General features: G+C 23.9%; 2 protein-coding genes across 3 annotated transcripts; one reads left to right on the forward strand and one right to left on the reverse strand.

The window, feature by feature from the left end:
* Positions 1-1,717: 1,717 nt before the first annotated feature.
* On the forward strand, positions 1,718-16,608 carry Bm9725 (Uncharacterized protein; the record flags this gene model as incomplete). 2 transcript variants are annotated; one of them, XM_043077449.1, is made up of 10 exons in its annotated part: positions 1,718-2,012; positions 4,348-4,412; positions 13,416-13,450; positions 13,672-13,831; positions 13,974-14,048; positions 14,648-14,806; positions 15,265-15,456; positions 15,684-15,818; positions 15,982-16,059; positions 16,477-16,608. In XM_043077449.1, 10 exons carry the CDS (start codon positions 1,718-1,720, stop codon positions 16,606-16,608), a joined length of 1,326 nt encoding a protein of 441 aa, XP_042933383.1. The 2 variants fall into 2 exon arrangements, with proteins under 2 accessions (XP_042933383.1, XP_042933384.1); XM_043077450.1 differs by having other exon boundaries at positions 14,651-14,806.
* Positions 16,609-18,032: 1,424 nt separating this feature from the next.
* On the reverse strand, positions 18,033-19,977 carry Bm6683 (Protein-tyrosine phosphatase containing protein; the record flags this gene model as incomplete). The annotated part of the gene is made up of 6 exons (XM_043077451.1): positions 18,033-18,209; positions 18,351-18,540; positions 18,721-18,918; positions 19,236-19,315; positions 19,437-19,568; positions 19,840-19,977. The coding sequence occupies 6 exons, from the start codon at positions 19,975-19,977 to the stop codon at positions 18,033-18,035; spliced, it is 915 nt and encodes a 304-aa protein (XP_042933385.1).
* Positions 19,978-24,174: the final 4,197 nt, after the last annotated feature.

The following is a 24,174-nucleotide window of genomic DNA, read 5'->3' on the forward strand; positions in this document are numbered from 1 at the left end:
ATCACAGAGTAATATAATGAGAAGAGAGAGTCTAAACTATAAACAGATTTTCTTAAATTAAAAAAAAAACAAAAACTATTAAAACAAAATATACTAAATATATCATCATTCTTCCTTTTCTCTCTCTTAACAAAAAAAAAAAATCAACAAGAAAAAAAGAACATAAAGAATATGTGAAGTAGAATGATAAAAAAATTATATAAATTTACTAAAAGTAATATTTCATTTTTCATATTTGCTTTTTCAATCTTCATCTTTTGATATTTTGATAACATTTTTAATAAAACTTATAATTAGATAAATTATCACTTTATTTTATTCTCAATGACGATGAGATAATAATGATAATGTTTTCTTTGTCCCACTTTTCATTATCATTATCAATATTTTATGGATATTTTCAATCTGTTAAAAATGTCAAATTACAATATTGCAACAGAATTAAAGTGGTGTAAATGCAGTTATGCAAGTATGCATGCATGCGTGCATGCATGGCTGTAAATTATCAGTTCATTAAGTGAAGCATTTTTTTATATCAAATAAATTTCGGAGTACTTCTGCATTTCATGCTGCCTTCATTGCTAATACCAAATTAAATTTGGCGAATTAAGATTTCTTTTATTAAACAGAATATAATAAATATATCATTATTCTTTCCTTTCTCTTCCTTAACAAAAATAATAATAATAATAATCACCAAAAATAAATAAAAGTATTTTGAAAATTAAGCATTCATTTTTTTCTAAGACTTATATAGCAGTGGTCAAAGGTCAAAGCTTTCATTAGCCAATATAATAAATTCGTTTTCCTTCCAATCAATATCAAAGATACTACTGGAAGAAAAAAAATTCCCAAAGTCAAAGTTAAATTTTGATTATTCAATCGCCTAAGTATCTCTATCAGATCACTGACGTCTGTTCAACCAATACTTTCAATAAAATTTCAAAAATTATTCTCTCTAAGATTATTTCTCATGATTTTTCACCCCAAAATCACCAAATTATTCATTTTATTTTATCATAAACAAAATTAGATAATTAGAAATTTTCGATTTTTTGCTTTAATTAAAATAATTACATATTATGACTTTCATTTTCAGGTATAATTATACAAAGTAAAATTATCGCTACTGTTGTTATCCGGAAAAAAAGCAAACACTAAATAGAATTTCAATATGTAAATTTTTCATAATATTACAAAATATTTTAAAAGATTTGTCTGAAATATAACTCTTTTTTTTTGCTACTAAAAAATTATATTTTTGTTGTTTACTTCAATTAATAATTTCAAGTTATTTCAAGTTTTCTCTTTCTTTTTTTGCTAACATTTCTTAAAATATAAAATTACGTAAAATCAATTTTTTGTTACATTAAAAATAATAATAAATAATACGATTTAAATGTGCTTCGTCTTATTAAATTAAACTTTTATAAAATTAGAAATTTTTTTAAAGCTTATAAAAGCTTTAAATATTGTTGTATGAATTAGTTGAAAATTTTGCAACAAACACAATTTGTACTAAGTATCAATTTTATAGATTCATATTCATTAATTAAAATTATTTGATATTATTGGTGTAATTATTATATTTATAAAATTGTAATAATTAGAATTTTTTTATTACATTAAAAAAAAATAAGTAAAAATGAAATTTAGATATTGGTGCGATCAGTTTTATTAAACTAACATATTGTTGGAATATGAAAATTTGATGAGAATGGTTTGGCGAAATGATAATTACCGCATTCGTCGTCGTCTTCCATCAGTTCCATCAGAACCTAAAAATTGTCCAACTTTGACAAATTTGCATCTGAGAGGTATGCTATCACCAATTTCATCAGACGATGATATTGAACAGTCGACACTGTTAATGATGAATGATAATGTCGAGCAGCAATTACCGCTTTCGGAATGTTTGCGACAGTCGTGGAAGCCAGCTGTTAAATTAGCATTCCCGGTGTATTCCAATCAACGACGAGAACTTCCCATTGAAGAAAGTATGGAAAGTTATGGTAAGTTTAAAAAAAAAAAAATTTCAAACAAGTATTTGAAAAAAAAAGTTGAAGAATATTTTTTTTTTTTTAAATAAAATTAACTTTTAGTTTCTATTTTATTTTTGATAACGATTTATTATGATCCAGAAAAAAAAGAAAAAAAATGGTTAAAAGAGATTTTTTTAAAAAAGACATTTTTTTTTTTTAATTAGTAAAAATTAAGTTTTATTGAAAAATGAAAAGTTTTAGGCTGATAAAAACAACATCCTTTTTTCAAAATATTTAAATTAATTAAACATAACGAGAGAACAAAGATAAAAATAAATTTTCTGAAAAAATTCAAAAGCAATAATTTTAAACATCATTTTCTACAATATTGAATGTTCTAAAATTGAAAGACTGAACTTTATAAAGTATTTTGAATATAGAATGCTTTAAGTTGAAGAATTGAACTTAATGAAGAATTAAAAGTAAAAAATACTTTAAATTGAACATAAACAAGAATAAATGACATTTTTTATAGCTAGAAATGGAAGATTTTAGCTTTAAACTTATTTAGCCTGTCTATTTTTCATAGCTTAGCTAAAATCATTTAAATAATTTTCTTTCTCAGATTATTAACAGGCTAATATTGAAATATATCTTTCAATCTATCAACTGAGCTATATCAAAATTTTCAAGTGATTTCAGCTAAGCTATAAAATAGACACACTAAATAAGTTTAAAGCTAAAACCTTTCTGAATTTTTTGCAATATCAACAAATATTATTAGCAAGGTTTAAGAATAAGACAAATTAAATAAACTTAAATGAAAGACAGTGCCATAATTGGAGAGCAATAGAAGTTCGTTTGATAGATTTGACAGTCACAAAACTGCATGACAGGCCACCTGGCAGAATGTGAACTTATGAATCACTGATATTAGCACTTTTAAATTTTTTCTCGGCAATACTCTCCAAAGTTGGTCTATGATAAAGTTGCAAAATCGTTTGGCTATCAAATGCACTGCAAAAAATCATTTTCTATTATTATTGTTATTATTATTATTACTATTATTATTATTATTATTACTAATTATTATTACTGATGAATTATTACTTATTTGAAACGAATCACATAGCTACTGAAGCTATGTATATAGGAATGAACAGACTTTTGAATTCAATTACTTTTTTATTTCTTACAACATAAAGAGATCATTAAATTCATCACGGTTCTACATTTTTTTTTCCAGCAAGAAACAATTGTTTTGAAAGGTAAACAATATCTTTCATAAACAAATCATAATTTTTTGTAACTCAAAATGATGAAATGATTATCGCACAAATAGATTAAGCAAAATGATTAAATAATCACTGTCGTATGATTATCATTGATATGTTATCATTTGAGTAACTCTTAAACAAATTTAATTTAAACACTTCATCAATACATTATTTGATTTTGATCATAAATATTCATTTATTTGTTTATGAAACTGATAATTCTATCAATTTATTTTTATTGAAATTCCAATTTACAAAGTCTTTTTAAAATCTTAAATTTGATTCTATTTTTTGCATAACTAATTGAAGATTTAATGACAATTATCAATCATTTACTCTTCTGAAATTGAAAGTGATTTGAATGCTATCCATTAGTGGTATTGGCTTGTTAGATCAGTCCTTATCACAGTTTATCATTTAATCTAAGTGACAGAAGGGATTGATTATTGATTATATCATAGATTAGAACATATTAATGATCAAGGATTAAAAAACAAACAGGGAGAAAGAGAGAGAGAGAGAGTGAAGGGATTATGATAATTAGAGCAATTATGAATAATTATTTGAAGAGATTTTAAAAAGCTAATTATCAGGTTGCTGATTATATATCATTTGCCAACAATTTCATATTTGTCATAAAATAGCGTAAAAAAGTTGAAATACTACTTTCAACTTATCATCTTTGCATTTTCTTGAAGAATTTTCAAAATTAAATATATTAGAAGTGATATGAATTGATTTTTAACAAGAACTTTCAATTCTTCATCTAACGTTTGTTGAATATCCATCAAAGAATTTTGTCTTTCACTTAAAGTACTGTCAAATTTTCTCTATTCTAATCGCCAACAAAAAAAAAGAAATTGAAAATTTAATCAATAAGCTATGATCAAAAATTTTATAAGATATTATTTTCTGCTTATTTAAAAAAAAAAAAAAAAAAACTGCTTAAAAACAAAAAGAGCTTAAAATGTATTTTTTTTAATTTGCAAAAGAATATGGAATAATGAGTCTAAGCTAAGTAGAGCAGTTTTTATAAGTGAAAATAAAATGATAAGATGATATTATCTGTTTATCTTATTTACAAACAGATATGATCAGTATTTGTTCACCGATCAGAGCATCTTCTCGAAGACGAATGGATTATTTCCAACAAGTAAGTTCCTTTTTCTTCTTTTTTTTTTAAGTAAATAAATATTGGAATAATAATGCTTATAGAGATTTTTTTCAGATTTTTTTAAAACTGCAATTTTAAATAATTTTGTTAGATTTAATTTCTTTCATTGTAGTATGTCTTCGAGAATTCTATTAACATATTGAAGTGATTTTATAATATACAAGACGAATAATTCCAATTAATTAGAAAAACTTAATTGAATTAATTGCTTGTTTATAAAATTCGAAATTTAGGAAATGACATCATTAAATGGGAGTTTTTTTTTTGAGTACTAAAATAAAAAAAATAATTTAAATTTAAAAAATATGCTAAATGAAAAAAAATTGACAATTTAAACTTAATTAATAAGAATTTAAATTAGAAAATAAATAGTTTATACTTTTTTAATTTTTTTGCTACTATATAACTCGTTTATCTAATATTTTATTTCTGATCGCTTTTTTCATTATGTTTTTGTTACATCAAAGACAGATTGCTCTAACCGTTTCTACCGGTTTTCTTTTACCGGATTCTTTAACCGAAAGTACGATATTATGAATTTTTGATATCATAACTATTATCATACGTTATTTCCAAAATGCATTATACTTCACGTCATCCACGTCATTCATTTAATCTTTTTCAAGTTTGTATTTATGATAAGAAATACTGGTAAAATTAATTGCAGCATTGTTAGCAATTAAATATGAACGTCAATTACTTAACAAACTTTTTTTTTTTTGTTTACTTTTATGATATATAGGTAACATTCAGTTTCATACCTTGAAAAATATATGTTTGTCAGTGTAGTTTAAAATTTACATCTTAATAAATAAATAGTAAGATATTGTAAGTGTAAAAAAACACGTCCCACTATCTACGTCTTCTTAGTTACGTGATACGTGCGTAAGCATTCTATTCCATCTATACATTAATTTGTTCTTTTAATATCGTTTATATTTATAAATTTTTCTTAATTTTTTTTACGCATAAGTTAATCTTTTTTTTTTTTTAATTTGGTACTTTTTAATTTAACAAGAATAAGGTATTAATTTGTATTTGTATTAATCAAATTTTTTTTTTTTTTTTTTTTTCAATAATTACAAAATTAACTTCATTGTTTTAAATTATCAATGCTTCACTTTTTTTTTTTTTTTTTTTTTTTTTTTGTGAAATTATAATACTTACATTTAAATGAAATAGAGAATTATATAAATATTAACTAACAAATCATATAAATCATTTTAGGTTTTTTTTTTAACTTTTTTTTTAGCTTTTTTTTTTGAAATGATTTCAAAAAAGTAAATATTTACATTTAAATGAAATAGGCGATTTTTTTTTTAAAATACTTCGATTTATTCTAAATGAAAAAAATTTTTTTTTTCTCATTAAAATTAAAAAATTATGTTTAGCTATAAGTATAGCAATATATTTGATATGTAATTTATAGGACTTTCAATGTTGACAATTCATAATACAAGCTAACATCATTTATTAATTTCATTTAAGTGCACAATATTTCATCGAATGAAAATAATTGTCTTAGTAAGAAGTTTTATTGATTACTACATGCCTCAACGAATTGATTTCTTTCATTGTTTATTTCAAAAAAAAAAAAAACATTTAGCTTAAACAATATTTTCACATTTTTTTCTTTTCATCATTTTAATCAAAAAGCATAATATGCTATCAATCATTAAAAAATTTGAAAAATTTTTTTTCAACTTATTATGATTACTTCTTTGCTTCTTTTTTTTTTTTTTTTTCAATAATTACAAATAAAAAAAAAAAAATTAATAAGTGACAAGTGACAAGTGACAAGTGCAAATAATTACGAACTGATTTTTAGAAAATCTGAAAAATAGTTTTGCGCAAATGTCATTTTAATAGATAATTTTAAACAAATTTTTTTTTCTACTGATTCTATTTAGCTTTTTATTTATAATTACATTCAAACAAGTGAACATAAGCTATGAAAAAGAAATATTATTCTTTTTGAGCTAATTTAATCAGTCTTTTAGCTGATTGTTCGGCTATTATTTTTCTTCCAAATGCCATAGATATTATGTTTTCTGATAAGAAAAACTGATAAGATTGATGTGAAATATTATGAATACTCTCGAATTATCTTTTTTGCATAATGATACGCATGCATCGAGGAATTTATAAAAGTTATAAAAGGTAATTAGTGAGTAATTGGAATTAAAAGTTAGTGATTAAATTTAAAAATATACTTCCACAGATTGTTCATGAAAGTTCAATTTTTGCATATGTTCATTTCAGTTGGAAAAAAAACTTTGTTTTCTTTATTAAGAAAAAAAAAATTTCATTAAGAAATTTTTAATTGAAATTTAAGTACTTTGAAATTTAAAATGTTAATGTTTAATGCAAGCATGAATTTACTTGAAATTAATTCAAGATATTCTACTTGTCTATTGCAGAACAGGTGCATTAATTTATTTTCTCTCATTTGATAATATTGCTTCAATCAAATAACTTAATGAAATTTCTAAAAATTTTCACTTACATTCATTTTTAAAATTTTATTTCCTTCTCAAATATTATGCTAAAACATTGTTATTTTTTTTATTGAAGTAATATTATCAAGTAGGTAAATATATTGAATTAATTACTCTCTCAATTATAAACTCTCTCGATTAATCTTATCATTACTGATAAGACTACGATATACCGGTGTTAAAATATGCAAAAATATCATTTTTCACTTTCTTTCTCACCATTTTGCACTTCGAAATTCAATCTTTAATCAATTTTGATGAATTTTTTTTGTCCTCAGAAATACTCAGTTGGGTTTTTCTTCTTGTTTCTTTCTATTCCATCTCTCTCTCCCTCTCTCTCTCTCTCTCTCCCTTTCTCTTTGTAAATATATATATATATATAAGCTTCATTTCATTTTATAAGTTTTTCAAATAGCGTTTAATAAATCAAACTTTTTTAAATACATTTTTCAGAATTTATATTGCAATTATCAAATTTAAGCATCAATTCAGCATTTGTTCATCATCTTTTTGTCATTTTTTAAAATTTAAAAGTAATGAAATTGAATTTAAAAAAATTGGCTTAAAAATATGAATTCAAGTATAGGAATACTTGAAATGCCTTGAAGATTTCTAAAAGATTCATTTACAAAAGAATTTTTTGGACGTTATCAATTATTCTAGAAATCATCGTTTCATTCAAATCCGATAAACACAGGGAAATGATTCTATTGAAGAGAGTAAAAAAGAAGTAAAGTAAATGAAGATATGCTTTAGTGATTAATGATAAGTTTTTAATCATTTTTAAAGTAAAGATAAGTGTGGTATGGTGATAACAACGTAATCAATGATAGCATAAATGATAGTGTCAACATAAATTGTAGTAAGCTGATAATGTGTTAGTGATGAGATATGATAATAATTATAGTTTTAGCATTATTATCAAAAATGCTTTGTTGATATTAATACAAATAACTGGTGGATAATTTTTTTTTATCAATTGGTTAAGTAGCATAATTGTTTTCAAAAAAACATTTTCAAAGAAATTAATTGTTAACCGAATGTTTATTCACAAGTAATTAATAAGCTAAAATTAATTACTTAATTAGTTAATTAATTAATACTGTTAATTTATGCAAAGAAATTGCAAGAGAAGCAATAATTCTTATATCATTCCAAAACAAATAAATAAATAAATTCATCCTTAAAAATTATGAAATGAGAAATTTTCTCATAAAAAAATTATACTTTTTGAGATGAATGAAATGAATTTTCACATGAAAATCTCTTTTCACCAACTTTTTAGCTATTATTTTATTCCTAAATCATTTCATTTGAACAATTTCGACATAAAAATAAAAAAGGAGAGAATGCTATTATATTCAATGAATGTATTATGCATTTGCACTTTTCAGTCTATCTTACACAATAAAAAATATTTTGGAAATTTTTGTTTAAATAAATAAAATCTTTTGAAATATAAACTTATTTACTTCAATACTTATAATTATCATTTAAATTAATTAGTAATTAAAAATTACTTACTTATTATGCTGAATATAATTTCTCTTATAGAGGAATAAAATGAAAAAGTTGATTTTCTTTCAAATTAATTAATTATTTAAAATTGTTTAAATTATTAAATTATTCAATTTGCTATACGATTTGTTTATGAAGAATGGAAAAAAAAAAAAAAAAAGGAAAGGGAAAAGGAAAAGGAGAGGATTACAGTCATTATTTGAAATTTTATTTATCAGTTTCACTTTCTCTCTCTCTTTTATTTATATTGTTTATATTCAAAACGAGAAAGAGGGAGAGAGAGAGAGAGAAAGAATATAAAAAGTGTTAAATTAAGAAAAATTGGATAGGATAGGATAAAATAGAATAAAGGGAAATTCTCTGAAAAAAGAAAAAGATATGAAAAGAGGGAATTAATGAAGGGAATACTAATTCCTTTATCAAACTTTCCTGTTATTCAACTCAATTGCACTTGTAGTAATACTCAAACAATAAAAGAAATTATTGAAAGAAATAGTACTTGAGCAATGGAAAAGAATTACTTTACTTAAAGAATAGTATTTAAATAATAATAATGGATTTATTGAAAGGTAATAATTAAAAATCTAAAATGCTTATTCACATTATAAGTTAATGAGAAGAAAATTTAGTAAGATTTAAGTATCTTTGAGAATGATATTTGAGGAAGTAATTTCATTAAAAGATTAATTTTGTAACAGGATATGTTTAATTTTATACTTTTTAGCTAATTATTTGCTAATTTCTCATTTATCATTTTCTTTTCAATATTTCTATTAGATTATTCTAATTTAAAACTTACGATATGTTTTTTTTTTTTTTTTTTTTCATCAAGTTTAATTATTTGGTAAAGGTTAAAATTGTAATGATAGTAATTAAGATAATAAACTGATAGTTAAATTTATAAACCATTTATTGATTCTAATATCATTTTTTTTTTTTTAAACTATAATTTTTGAGGTCTAAAATTTATAGTGACATTTTTTATGGGCAATAAAACTGACCAATTCATTTTTACTATTTGAGCACTCAACTTTTTCTGTTTTCTCATTAAAAATTGAATTCATATATTGTGCACAGAAATCAATAACAGTTTATATGCGCCAATTTTTAAGTATTCGTTGTGCAAAAATTTCTCTTTCATCAATAATATTTTTTTTTTAAAAAAATTTATTGGTTAATTATAATTAATTAATTATATTATACGCATTATTATTTTATTTTTTAAAATATATCTTTGTGCTTACGCAATGTAATTAACTTTAATGTAATTTAAGTATCATAGAATTTATTATTACTGTTATCTAATGTAATAATAGACTACGTAAGTTGATAAATTACATTGAATAATTTAAATGATTGCATTACTTTTACTTTCTATATTGAAAATTGAAAAAAAAAATGATAATAAATAAAATGAATGAAATGATGCGTAACATTTGAATTTATCAAACAATTTCATTCACTCAAAATTATTGTAAATATTTTAGTTTAAATGAAATGAATAAATTAAGTTTTAATAATAATTTAACAGAATAGCATTTGATCTATTAGCTAAATATATACATTTTTAATTTAAAATATTATCGTAAACAACAAATTTCGTAGGCAAATCATTTGTTCAAATGTTACAATATGCAAAATTATTAAACAAAAAGAAAGAAAAAAAAATTTTTTTTTTTTTTTTTTTTTAAACTTAACGCATTTATCGTTGATCTGAACACTACTTAGTCTATATGACATACGGCGTATTTTTTTAATAAAAACTTTCAAAAAAATATACTTCCCTCTGTCGTTTATTTTATTACTAGCATCAATAAATCAATTAGTTTTTTTAATGCATATATTGAAATTTGTTAAATTCTAATAATCATTTTGTTTTTTTCTTCTTTAAATTTTAACTAAATGAATGTTCATTTTATAACTTTGCTTTTTCCAATAAGCAATTGTTAATTGTATCGCTTCATCAACCATTGATAGCATGTAGTTTAAGTGCGCATTTCTTTAGCATATCCATGAGGAAACGCTAATGAGCTCTATATCTATCATACATTTATATATTATTTATATATGTATATATATATATATATATATATATGAAGTATTCAACATTTTTTTTCAAAATTTATGACACAAATATTTGCTTTATAAAGTAAAAGTGCGCACTTGTCCACTTCTACACATTTTTCTTTTTCATTTTTTGTTTCAATTTATCAGCCACAATAATACTTTCTATTGTTTTCGTATTTTTTACATCGAAAAATTGGACATTTGTCTAAAGCTATTTGCACATTATCACCATAAATAATTTTTCTTTTGAAAATATCTTATAAACCAAAAAGGAAAAAAAAAAAAAAAAAAAAAAAAAAAAAAAACAATAATTAAATTATCTCATTTTGGTCTATCTAACATCGTTTATTCGCTTAATCTTGTTGTAATTTTTTTTAGTCATCGTTCTAAAAGAAACAAATTTCTATCGCTTTTTGTTAATAATTTTTTATTTATCAATGCTATTAACATTATTATCATATTATCATCATTATCCATTGCTATTACTATTATCACTGATATTCATCACTAATATACTTATCATATCAATGATATTAAAACATAATATGAATAATTATGCTTCTTCAAATCCAACTAAAATTTATTTATATTCCAGACTTCTAATTGATTTCCAGATGAGCAAAAAGCAAAAGATTAGTAAAAAAGGCAAAAAAAGCAAAAAAAAAAAAAAAAATTCTAGCGGAATTTTATGAAAATTTTATATTAATTACTAAATTATCTTTTATTTTTAAACCGACAAAAAACAATGAGAATCTTTCATTTTAGTAAATATCAGCTAGCTAAAGAGCTAATCTATAATCTCTGAACACCTTGTTTTTTTTTTTTTGGTTTTAGTTTTACTATGAAATACTATTCGAGTAAGTATTAATTTTATATTTCAAATCAAAAAAAAAAAAGAAGAAATATTTTGACATACCATTTGTGAGTGTATATTATAAGTACTTATCATTGAGTATGCATAATTCAATCATTTAATAGTTCCAGAAATTTGAGTTATTTCTTTTAAAACTAAACGAAAAAAAAAAACTTTCATAAAAAATTTTTTCTTTGTTACTTTGATTTCATAAAAATTTGATGATTCCTTTTAAAGTTATGGAATTTTGGAAAAAAAAAAAATCAGTTCATATGTCTCTTTTATTCTTCTAAATAATGCAAAAAAAAAAGAGAGAAAAGAAATTTTTGTTCGATTCAATATAAGAAAAAGAAAAATAAAAAATTCAGTAACTTAAATATTTTATATTTTTTTTAACATTTCAGTTAAAAAAAAAATATAAATTCATGTGGAAAAATATATGTCAAAAGAATAGACGGAACAGAATGAAAAAAAAAAGTTAAAATCTTTGTAGTTTAATTTTCTTTTTTTCCTTTCTTTCTTCATTTTCACTTCTTTATTTACACACAGTTTTAATTTGATACAATCTTCAAACTTTTTTATCAAACGAGTAAAATTTTATTTTTCACTCACTCATAATTTATCAAAAATATTAAATTGAAATGTAATTTATTCTCACAACAAAATGAAATAAATTTATTTCTAATTTTATTCTTTTCATTTTTTTATTTTTTTAAATCTCAAATAAAGATGCAATAAATTGTTTGCTATTGAACCATAAAGAGAGAAAAAAAAAAGAAAAGAAAACCAATTATTTCATGCATCACTAACTTTCTACATATGAAGCGTTAAAAAGTATTTTTTATTTTTTGTTTTTTTTGTTTTTTAACTTTTTTTTTAAAAAAAAAGAAGAAAGAAATATACTGTATAATAGAGATAGACTATCATTTTAATTTATTTTTAAAATAAAAAAAATGAAAACAAAACAAAAGCTAAATTTATTTTATTATATTAAATAAAATAATAAAAAATAGGAATATTCGATTTATAATTTATAAATTCAGTAAGAATATATTTCTGTATGAATTATGCATATTAAAAAAAAGTAAATTTGATTTATTTTACACTTTTTTTTTGCTTCAAAATTAATTTAAATTTTATTATATAATAAAATGCGTCATTTTATTTAAGCAAAAATTTAATTTCTTATAAAATTTATTTTCTATAAAATATGCACATTATTTCTTTTTTTTTTCTTTTCTAATAAAAAGGAAATAAAAATAAATTTTTATTTTATTTTATGTAGTAATCATTGAGGTTATTGTTTCCTGATGGAGTATTATTATATTGGATATATCTGATTTAAATTATATTAAATGTTGAGATATACTAATTAAACTTTCTAATAGACTTTTCTAATTCCTTCTTTTATAATTTTCTTTCCATTTCTGTCATCGTGCGGAAGTAAAATATTTCATTTCTTTTTTAAAAAAGAAAATTCAATTATCTTTGCTAAAATTTTCTAGAATTAAATTTGAAAATATGTTTATGAATTATTTCTCAATTACTAGTTAAAGTTCGATTAATATGATTGAAATTTTGTTATTTAAAAATTTGTCACAAATAGTCAAAATCAATTCATGATATTTTTGTGCTGCACAAACTTTTACCCTTTTTTATTTTTTTGAAAACTTTTAAAATTTTGTAAAATAAAAATTTTAATTCGTGAGGAATAAAATTTAATTTAAATTTAATCACTTCCAGAATTCTACATTTACAACGATTAAATATGAAAAATTTGCAATACTTACAAGAAAAAAATCTTTCACATTCATTATAGTTTAAGAAAAAAATAAAATAAAATTTTTTTTGAAATTTCTTTAAAACATCAAATTTTATTATTCACATAAAATTATAACACTTTTCAGTTTTTAATTTTCATTATTTTTGTTACAACATTGAAAAATGGTAATTAAGAGAATTATTTGCATAATAAAGTCATATTTGCTTGCTAAATATAACTGAATTAGCACAAATTACTACTTAAAAATGGTTTTTTTTTTACAGAATTCAAGTCGAAGATCAGATGACGGATCACTAAGGTAAATTAAATTATTTCAATTAATGAAATAATATTCAATTTCTAAAATGAGAATGATTCATTAGCTATTAGCATATTTGAAAAGGATTAAAGTATATTTTTCGAGAAGTAAACAAACTAAAATGACTATTATTTACTAACAGATAATTTTAAATTCAATTCAGGTACAATATTTTACATAATAGCAATTAAAATTTTGAAATGATCCATTTATGCTTTTAGACGACACATCTCTATGTCGTTCGATTCAAGCTACCTGTCAACTAATTCCATCCAAACATTCTCGCATGCTTCATTGACAAAACCTCGATCGGTGACAGCATTGCAGAAGACTGTACAAAAAATGAATTCAATCAAATCAGATATATTTTATGATCAAAAAGTTTGTTTTATATTCTGTTCCATTCTATAATAATTAATGTAAATAATAAATGGCATTCAAATGATATAATAATTTATTCCCATATGGATGGTAAAATTTTTAATCTAATAATTATTTTTAATCTAATAATATTTTATTGCAGAAAAGTAAGGATCATTCGATAGCAACAGGAAATTCATCATTTCAATGTAAAACAAACATTCAGAATAACAAGAAAGTAAATTTTTTCTCGTTTTTTTTTTTTTTCATTCTAATATTAAAATATTCTTTTTGGTATAAATAATATGAAATAATGAAAATAAAGCAAAATCTAACTTTTAAAAATTTTGACTGAAATAGACATAACAAACTAAAGTAGTCACTGACAAAAAAAAAAAACAAACAAACAAACAAACAAAAAAATTCATTTGGAAATGAAACTTTTAATCCAAAAAAAAAAAAAAAAAAAAAACAAAGAAAGAGAAGATTTCAATTTTAAACAGAAGATTAAATAAAAATGTAAATTTTATTTAAAAATCTTGAAATTTGCTTACTAAATTCAAATATCACAACTAAAAGCTAGTTAAATACAATAACTATTAGTTAAATATGTCCTTGATTTTTTCATTAATTTTATATGTAATCAATGATAAACTTATAAAATGAAATCGAAATAAAATTTGTGAATTTAATGTTAATAATGATGCTAAATTTAACAATTTATCAGTATTTCAATTGATTTTTTTTCCTCAAAAAATACTAAATTTTTGTTTTGGCTATTGAATCCTCAGTTCTAACAATAATAAGTTTTACTGTTTTAAAATTTACATTTCTAAGCAGATCATTCGAAGGCCACATTCAACTGATATTTTTAAATCACCACAAGCAGCAGCCAGTAGTAGTAGTAGCAAAAAAAGTGACCGTTCCACACCAACAATGCGACGTCCTTCAATTGCTTCAACAACTAAGTCACCGTCATTATCATCAAATTCACAGGTAAATTTTAAAATTATAATTGATAACTTCTAAATTACTTTTACAGCGTATACTTCACAGTTAAAATATTTTTATAAAGCATTAAATATCTCAATTTATAAGTGTCAATTTAATTGTTCTGTTAAGAGTAAGTATTTAGTTCAGAAGTGAACTGTAGTATTCCAATTGTGGTGAACGATTTAAGTTTAAAATGAGACAAAAGGATTAACTAACTAAAAATGAATAGAGAGAGTGTTTAATTATTTTGATAGTATTTCCAAGAAATTTCCAATAGATTGAAATTAGCAATTCATAATATCCAATATTTGAAATTCTCAAACTTTTAAATTGCATTTCAAATTAAATTTCATATTTAATACAAATTAAAATTCAATTTTGATAATTAAATTTATTGTATATTTATAATTCAGTTTAATGAATATATTACTTTCGTTTTTTCTTTTTTATTTTTCTTCCAGTCAATCATATTATTTTGTATGGAAAATGCACGATCAGATATAGCATTAAGAATTGTTCAACGAATGGCGCACAAACGTGATGATTTTGCGCAATTTTATGGAAATTTAAGCAATGAGCAATCAACTGAATTAGTTATGGCATTAAAAAAATTTCTTACTGATGTGGTACAAAATATAACAAATTCAGAAAAGGTAACATCAATTTTTAGATAATATTGCATTAATTTCTAAATAATATTAAATCAATTTCTATTCCTAGTCAGACATAAAAATTTGAAAATTAGAAAAAAATAGATAAAATAAATATTTTTCATATGAAAAATTTTTGAAAAAGATTTTCCAGAATAGTTTTAATATATTAAGTAAATTCTTTATGCATTAATATCACATTTCAAACATTTCATTAATTTACATTTCAGATTAGACAAATATCGAGTAAATATGGTATTGAGCAAGCTCATAAACGTAGTTGGGGCTTTAAAGCAGATTTCTTTTCTGTTTTAGCTGATGCGCTTACAACCGAATGTGTTTTTCTGGATGGTGCTGCTCATCAGGTAGATTTTTCCGGATGTTGCTACTCATTCAGGTAGAAAAATATATTTACAAACAATCTTTAAATCAATCGTTATAATAATATTAGTGCGTTTATGATATAAGCTATAATTTTTAAAATTTTAAACGAAACAAATTTGTATTCTAATAATCATATTTTCTTAGCCTACCGAAACAATTGAAGCTTGGGCTACGTTAGTTGAATTAATGTTTACAAACGTACGTGACGGCTATTATATGGAGGTTTGTGTTAAATTTTTTTTAAAATTTCAATTGAAATATATTGATTAATTGATAATAAAAATTTTCTGCAATGTTTTTTGATGAGAAAAAAAAAAAAAAAAAGAACACTTAGCAGAATGACAGAATAACTTTTTTTTTTTTTGGTATCTATTGCATATTTGTGAAGTTATTTATCAAAATTTTATTTCATTACAAAAAATAACAATGAAAAAAACTTTTTAATTTATTATAAAAATAATTTATAGCAATGAAAAAAAAAGAATCAAATGTTATAGATTCAATGAGTGAAATATTGTTAAATGTGACATTTTAAATTATTCATTGTGTTATTCATTCCAATTCAATGCTATTTTATTCTATTAGAAATTGCTACATAAATTATTTAAAATATCAAATGCTTTTTTTTTTTTTCTTCAGACTCGACAACTACGGCGCAACTGGCACAATTTTCGTAGTCAATCAAATTTAAGCAGTCAATCAGATCAAAGTCTCGACAGCGACCCATCCCATTCCCTACCATCACTAAATCATATGTTCACCACAGTTTAAAAATTTTCAATTTTATTCATCAATCATATAATTCCTTTCTCATCTACCGAAAATAAAAGTATGAAGGGAAATAATGATTACAGCAATTACAATCAATTTTATCAATTCATTTATTTATCTGCTAGTTCTAATATACTTTCACCCATCCAATTTCTGTTTATTATTTTATTTGCAAAAACTAATAACGCTTAAGTTTTTATAGTGCAATAAGAAAATAATTTATGAAATTATCACAAAATAAAAAGCAAAATAAAATTTTTTTATTTTATAATAATACTTTAAATTTTATTATATTGAGTTTTATCTATTTACTCTAAGATTCAGTGTTGTACACTTAAGTGACAAAACAACCAATTATAGCTCATTGAATTTATTGATTTTACTATGGCAAAACATATCTTCTTCTTATAAAAATGAGTGTAGTGCAATAACATAATACTTCTTGAAATTGACTTTGTCACATTAGATTGCAATCGTTGCTATATACGGGTTCAAAGGTTGCAAGGTATGAAAAACTTTTTTTTTAAAAAAAAAATTTAGAAAAATCCGAGAAGTCATATCACATATTCCTTAGTTGAACTTATTTGTTTAAAAGCTGAAAGCATCAAATATGTCTTGATATCAGTGAAAAGATCTAAATCATTAAATTAAATTCAAATTAAATTTTTGGAAAGGAATTTTCGACTATCATGTTCATTTCACTATTCCTTGTCTCATTTGTGCATTGTCATTTTTGTATTGAATAAATTATAGCATTTTATCATTTAATTTAAAAATGTAATCTAATAAAACTTCAGAATCTGTGCCAGGAAAATAAAACTTTTTATTTAGTATTACGGATTCATGATGGAACATCACGATTAATTCTCACTTAAAATTTAATGCAGTGAAATAGTATATGATTTTCCTGAAGATTTCAGTGTTATTACTTTATTACGGAAGTGCGGATTCACAAGCTTTATTTGTGACATATAAATTTAGTTAAAAAAAAAAAAAAATGAAAACAACAACTTTACACACAAACATTATGGAGTATATAAAGGGTTGTTAAAACGAGCGAACAAACATATTTACTTTATAACTTGAAACTTTAACTTAAAGCATTTGGTATTTTTTTATAGCCTGAGTAATATTTTCTTCCACTTCAAATCAATACAAAAATCGTAGTTTCTGATTGTCTGTCAATTCTAGCTTCAGTACAACCAATAACAGACTGATGAATAACAGATAAAGTTACGACAATAACAGCCAAAGCTAGTATAAGCTATAACTGTATGAAGTATCATCAATCAAAACTTATATTCAAGAGAAAATTTTTCTGAAAAATTATATTTTTCTTATGTCAGAAAATATGCAAAACAAGTTCATCTGTTTTCTTTTATCCTACATCACTATAAATTTCAAACACAAAATGTTAAATAGAATTACTTCTTAATTTTCGAATCATATTCTTTGAGAAATGATTCCGCTGCACGACGCACATCATCAGATAGTGGTTCACCGGAGCTCAAAGCATATTCGGTTAGCACACGACTTAAATACAAATACTGAATTTCGGTTTGTATACATTGCGCCCGTTTCTTTCTGAGATCTTTTACAAGCTGAAAAAATTTTTCTTTGTTAACTTCACTCAAATTAAATAATTTCATAAATTCTTGAAATTTCTGTAATTTTAAACACATTTTATCTCAATAATTGACATTAATTTTTAAATCATAATAGAAAAACCAAAAACAGTTTACCATTGCCAGATCAACTTTGCGGCCATCGTGGAACCGTCTGATGCCAAGTTCAATAGCCACAACGGTACCAGTTCGTCCAATTCCGGCAGAACAATGCACAACACACGGTGCTCGAGTATTCCTTACTAATGATAACAATTTCAAAGGGATCATCGCATTCTCATGGCTTGGAATTCCACGATCAGGCCATCTGACATAACATTAAATAGATAAAAAGTGGAATAATTTCAAAAACAAAAGTGTAACATCAGCTATGTTGACAAGTTAGCACTCATACTTTTTTCTATTTTTCAATTAATACTGCACATTTAACATATAAAACTCGGTATTCGAAATGATGAGAGAAATTAATTACGTGCTCCATCGATACTGTTTTACTACCAGTGGATCCTTATTGCTTATAAACGGCGATTGTTTGAATTCATCTCTGAGCTGTACTTTAAAAAGTAGAGTCTCGAAATCTGAATTTTCTTCACCAACTTTCTCAACATCTACTGTGCTAAGTTCCAATTTATCATCGTTTTCTGGCCAATATACAGCACATTTAGGTTTGCCATCTTCGGACGGTCTAAAAGAAATAAAATTTGTTAAAAACTTATAAGAAATTATAAAAAATGATGAAATCCAAAAACTGTTATCGCATAACATTCAAACAAGATAAGTAGTAAATGAATATTAAAAAAGAAACAAGAACTACTTACAATTTAATAACAATTAATATGAATTTATTGAACTACACCGTGTCCATTATACATACATCCATGTCAATGTACAAGGAACAGTGTAGTAGTTTCCACTATTTCATCTACAGTTCTGCAGCTAACACACAATCACATATATCAATTTTATCACTATCATTAACACTGTAAATAGCAAATAATAAACCTGCAAAGCATCAGAATTGTTTCAGCGCGTTCTTGAAATACCATCCTCCAGAAATCATCTCTAGTTGTTTGTAAAGGACCCTAAAATATTTTCATTTTGGATGGTAATGATGAAAATAACGTAGTAAAACAATTAATCATCCGTTATTCTTAAGTGCTATAATATACTTTTAAGCAATAATGTAGAAGCTGAAAAAAAGACCTGAGTACAGATAAATTTGTTTTGGAATTCGGAAAACAGCACATAATTTGCATGAATATAATCGCCACTTGCGGCTGGTCCAATTTTCAAAACTACTCGCGTCTCATCAACACACAGAACATCTATAATTATCTATTTCACAGTACAAGTTTTAAAGATTAAACTTGCGACAAAAAATCTCCAACAAACATCTAACACTACTATTATTCTAGTTTCGACTGGAAAAACAAATGAAAAAAAAAAAAAAAAAAGAAAAAAAAAAAGAAAAAAAAACTATTCTTATAAGCTTTACTTGTAAAAAAAAAGAAAAAAAAAACAAAAGATGTTGGACAAGAAACCGAAAAAAATTCTTATAAATGTAAAAAACTTAATAAAACTTGGTGTTCATGGAAAAAAACTTAACAGAATAACGATTTTTAGCCATATTCATTAAAAACGATTTGTGAGAGCCGAATGGTGTATCTTCCACATCAATTTTACGATATTCCGAGGCCAAACCTGCCATACCCTTCTCATTCATATCCTTGATAAAACGAGACATAGATTCCACAGGTGTCTGAACAACATTGAACTTACTGTATTATACTAACATATTACTAAAAAGTAAGAATTTCTTATCTTGAGCTGGGAGGGATATAAGTAGTAAATAGGGGTCAGAAGGAGGAGGTATGAAGCGATATAAAAATTTCCTAAGAATTCTATATAATACACCAAAATGAATTTGTACTTGAAAATAGAAATAAAAAAAAAAAGAAAAAACAGTGAAGGGTCAAAAAGGATACATTTTAAACAAGAGTTTTGCAGTTTAAAATTTTTCTTTGATAATCTCTCAACCAAATTAGAATGGAAAAAATTTCTATTTTTTTCTAAAGTTCAATTTAAGTTTTCGGAACCTTATTTATTCACACATCAAAGCATGATAAAGGGATGATAAGTTAGAATGATAAAAGGATAATTAAATAACGCGATCAGATGCAGTTTTCTCGTGTAAAAAAAAAAAAAAAAAACAAAAAAATGAATAAAATGCAGACCGTGATAGGATCATTGTCGACAACGGCATTTGAAATAGCCTCGGAGGCCGTCGCCAAGGCTTCACGAACTCGGCTACCGAATCGTTGCACAATATTTGCCAGTGCTGATGTTCTCTGCAAAAAAAGCTAAATTCATTTTGGAATTTAAAACGCAGTTTTAAAATATAACGATACGACATGGAGATAATATTACAGAGGCATGCCAACATAATTTGGTAATATACATATTTCTCTAAATTTTACGCATGGGAAAGTCTCAAATCTTTACCTACTAGTAATGACTCATTCTTGCTTAACTGCTACATATTATAATTTTAATTTAGTGTTTTTTAGGAGATCAAGGGTGAATGAAGAATCAACAATTATCTAAATATTATGTTGTTTTAACCAATGTTTGTATCCAGTTACACAAATCTCGAAATCACGAATTACTCCTAGACAAGACGAACAAAGTAATTAATGCAGTAAATAAAATGAATCATTTTTTTCTTTTGCTGTTACTCTTTTATTTTCCTCCAAATGCATTTTTATAAGTCATGTTTGTCAGCACAAATATTCAGGATAGCCAAATTCTAAATTGTCTCGAACTAGAACCAAAAATATAATATGATTCGCTCATTTCTACAATGCTTTACCCTTTCTACAATCTTAAATGCAAACATTTCTTAGCACAAAATCATGAATTAATCATGGAAATCTCTGAAAACTAGTTATTAAAATTCGAATAAACAGAAAGATTACAGGACAACAAGATGGATCATCTTCGTAAATTCCTATATAAAAGATTTAAATAGAGCGACTTTTTACTTCATAGAGAATTACATCTTATAAATCAATAAATTATAATGACAGCCCATTCATATTAGCAAAACTGCCTATACATTCAATGCATAGCAAAATTATACGAAAGAAACAACTAGCAAGCATTAACCCATTCAATCCATCTGCCCATTTATCTTAATCGAGTCTTTAGTTAAAATGATGATAGCTATGATTTGATAGCTAAATTAAAAGCATTGATTAATCTAAATCGAGTCTAAACTTTCTATAATAAACTAAAATTGCATAATAGCATGCTATGCTTATAACCCTATAAAATTCTACAAGGAAAAAAAAAAGCAATTAAACTACGTGAACAACGAACAATTTGACTTTCTGATCAATTTGCAGGCGTTTCCTGAGATAAAATTAATCCACTTTTTTAGTTATCCTTTAACAGACCCTTATAAATATTAGTTAAACCCTCCACTCTTTTGTGAAAGATATCCAGTTAAGGTTAGCATCACCATATATGCATTTATCTATTAAGGTTTAGAAAAATGAAGAACAAAACGGATAAAATTTTAAAACTTAAAAAGTCTAAAATTTTAAATTCAAAAAATAGCAACTGATTATTCAGCTATATTCGCCGAATCCGGGACGAAACCAACTCATACAGTTTACAGTAAACGCAAAAATAAAATCAAAACCTTTTTATTTCTTCCCGTTGTTCGTTTGCAAGCTTTTTTGTATGGTATGTAAAAAAATGCCAAAATGACTACGCTGGCAGAAAAAACATATCTGTCCATACTTTAACTTCTAAAAATGAACACATATTCTTACCTTCTTTTTTAAAATAAAAGTAATGTCAGTAAAATCCTTTATAAATTATCTTTAATCTTCAACCTAGAAAATAAACTTACAATATATAAAAAGTCAACTAAACATTACCAACATTTAATTTCAACAAGAAAAAAAAATGCGGCAAGTCATCATCAAAATTAATAATGGAGAATTTTTAACTCAAAAATGCATATTCGTTATCGAAATATAAAGCAGCAAAACAGAAACATCCTTTTAAATAATCTAAAAGATAATGCACTATAACTATTACGTAAAACAGTGAATTTAGCTGCTTTAGTAAAAAGCATTAAAAGCACAAAAGTAATACAAATTAACACCAAATGCTAGCTCAACTCCTGGAATGCTACTATCTACAATTATTATTCAAATAATTCTAGAAATATTTGTGCATTTCAATCACCCAGCTCAATTCGTTATCAGGAACACGAAATTTATCACCAGAATATTATCAGTTTGACAGTTCTAGTAAAACATAACAAAATTTCATAGAACATTCCTATGATGAAAGTAAATCTCTCAAATTTATGTATGTCAATAGCTTTGCAATACAGAGAAAAAAGAAATTGCCTATTTCATATCCTTTTATTCTCGAAACATCTGTTTCCTAAAAATCAGATCTAACCCATTATATCCTCAGTTAATAGATTTGGCGACAAATAAATGAATTATGGCTAATTTGAAATAAAATTTTAGCAAATTTACATATCCTGTAATATGGGAAACTGCTTAAAAAATTAAGCACTAAAAAAAAATGTAAAAAATATCCATTCCAATCGTAAACCAACCAATTCCTTTCGAAAGCTTCCATGAATATATGTGTGGAAGGAGTTCTAATCCAGCTGAAGTACCAATCGAAGATTGATTATACCTATTATACATGTTGTACCAATTAAATGACAAAAATTTGAATAAGAAAATTTAAACATACTGCGATACTTCAGCTTTCAATCATGCATTTTCTTCTTTCTTAATTTATTTTAGCTAAAAATAAGATGAAAAATAAACGTTATGACATTTATTTTTTTCTTTGTCTTAAGAAATTTTAAAAATAGAACGAATAAAAGATAGAGAAGTAAAATTTAAAATGAGCTACTAAAAAATTTTTGGAAATCGAAGTGTATCAAAAATAATCATCATGATGAGAAGGACTCAAAGCTGGAAAAAATAAATCTCACGAAAGAATCAAGCATATCATGCAGCTTTTGACATCTTTTAATCAACTCATTATAACATTCTATAACAATAAAAATCCATGCGTCCACTTCCAGGGAGTTTCAAATGAAAAAAAAAAAGACAGAAAAAAAAAAAAAAAGGATTAGAGAATCAAAGAATGGAAGGAATGAAAAATTAGAAAATCCTTTGATAACAAGAATTTTCGGCAAATTTCAACGGGAATAAAATAAAGGAAAGAGTATCAGAATCAATGACAAATTCAAGGACATGAATTAGTGATATTTGAAAGCTCCATCTAATTCCATTTCTAAAAACGACTGTATGAAAAAAAAAAAATTAAAATTTTTTGAGATCTATTTATATTTCAGCAAATTTTACAACTATAATAGTGAATCAAAATAAATAAGAGAATAATGAATATTCATGGTAAAAATATATATATATAGCGATACTTGTGATTATTTGATCATATATATATATACTAATGATAATATATGACCGGAAGTACTATTAAAAGAATTCTCTGATAAAAAAGAAATTAAAAAAAGAAAAAAAAAAAAACAAATCTCAAATAAATTAATTTAAAATTTTTATATTAAAAATGATAAAAAGATTTAAAAAATCAATGCATTATCAATGCAATCAGGAACACCAATACATTAACAACAAACCATCACTATTGCCACTACCTGTAAAATATCGCGTGCTGTTTTAAAAATGACAACAAAGTTCATAACGTTTTCTCTATGTGTGTCTTATACATTTTAATTCTTCTACTCTCTGTCATCAATACGTCATTAATGAAAAAATATGATTTGATGTTGAGTTTGTCTTTTCTATATCTATATAATTATACAATATGCATGCAATGTTTATGATGATTTCTTTTTGAAGCAAACCTTCTGAGCTAT

Source organism: Brugia malayi (genome assembly GCF_000002995.4).
Source record: "Brugia malayi strain FR3 genome assembly, contig: Bm_v4_Chr1_scaffold_001, whole genome shotgun sequence".
Classification (NCBI taxonomy): Eukaryota; Metazoa; Nematoda; class Chromadorea; order Rhabditida; family Onchocercidae; genus Brugia; species Brugia malayi.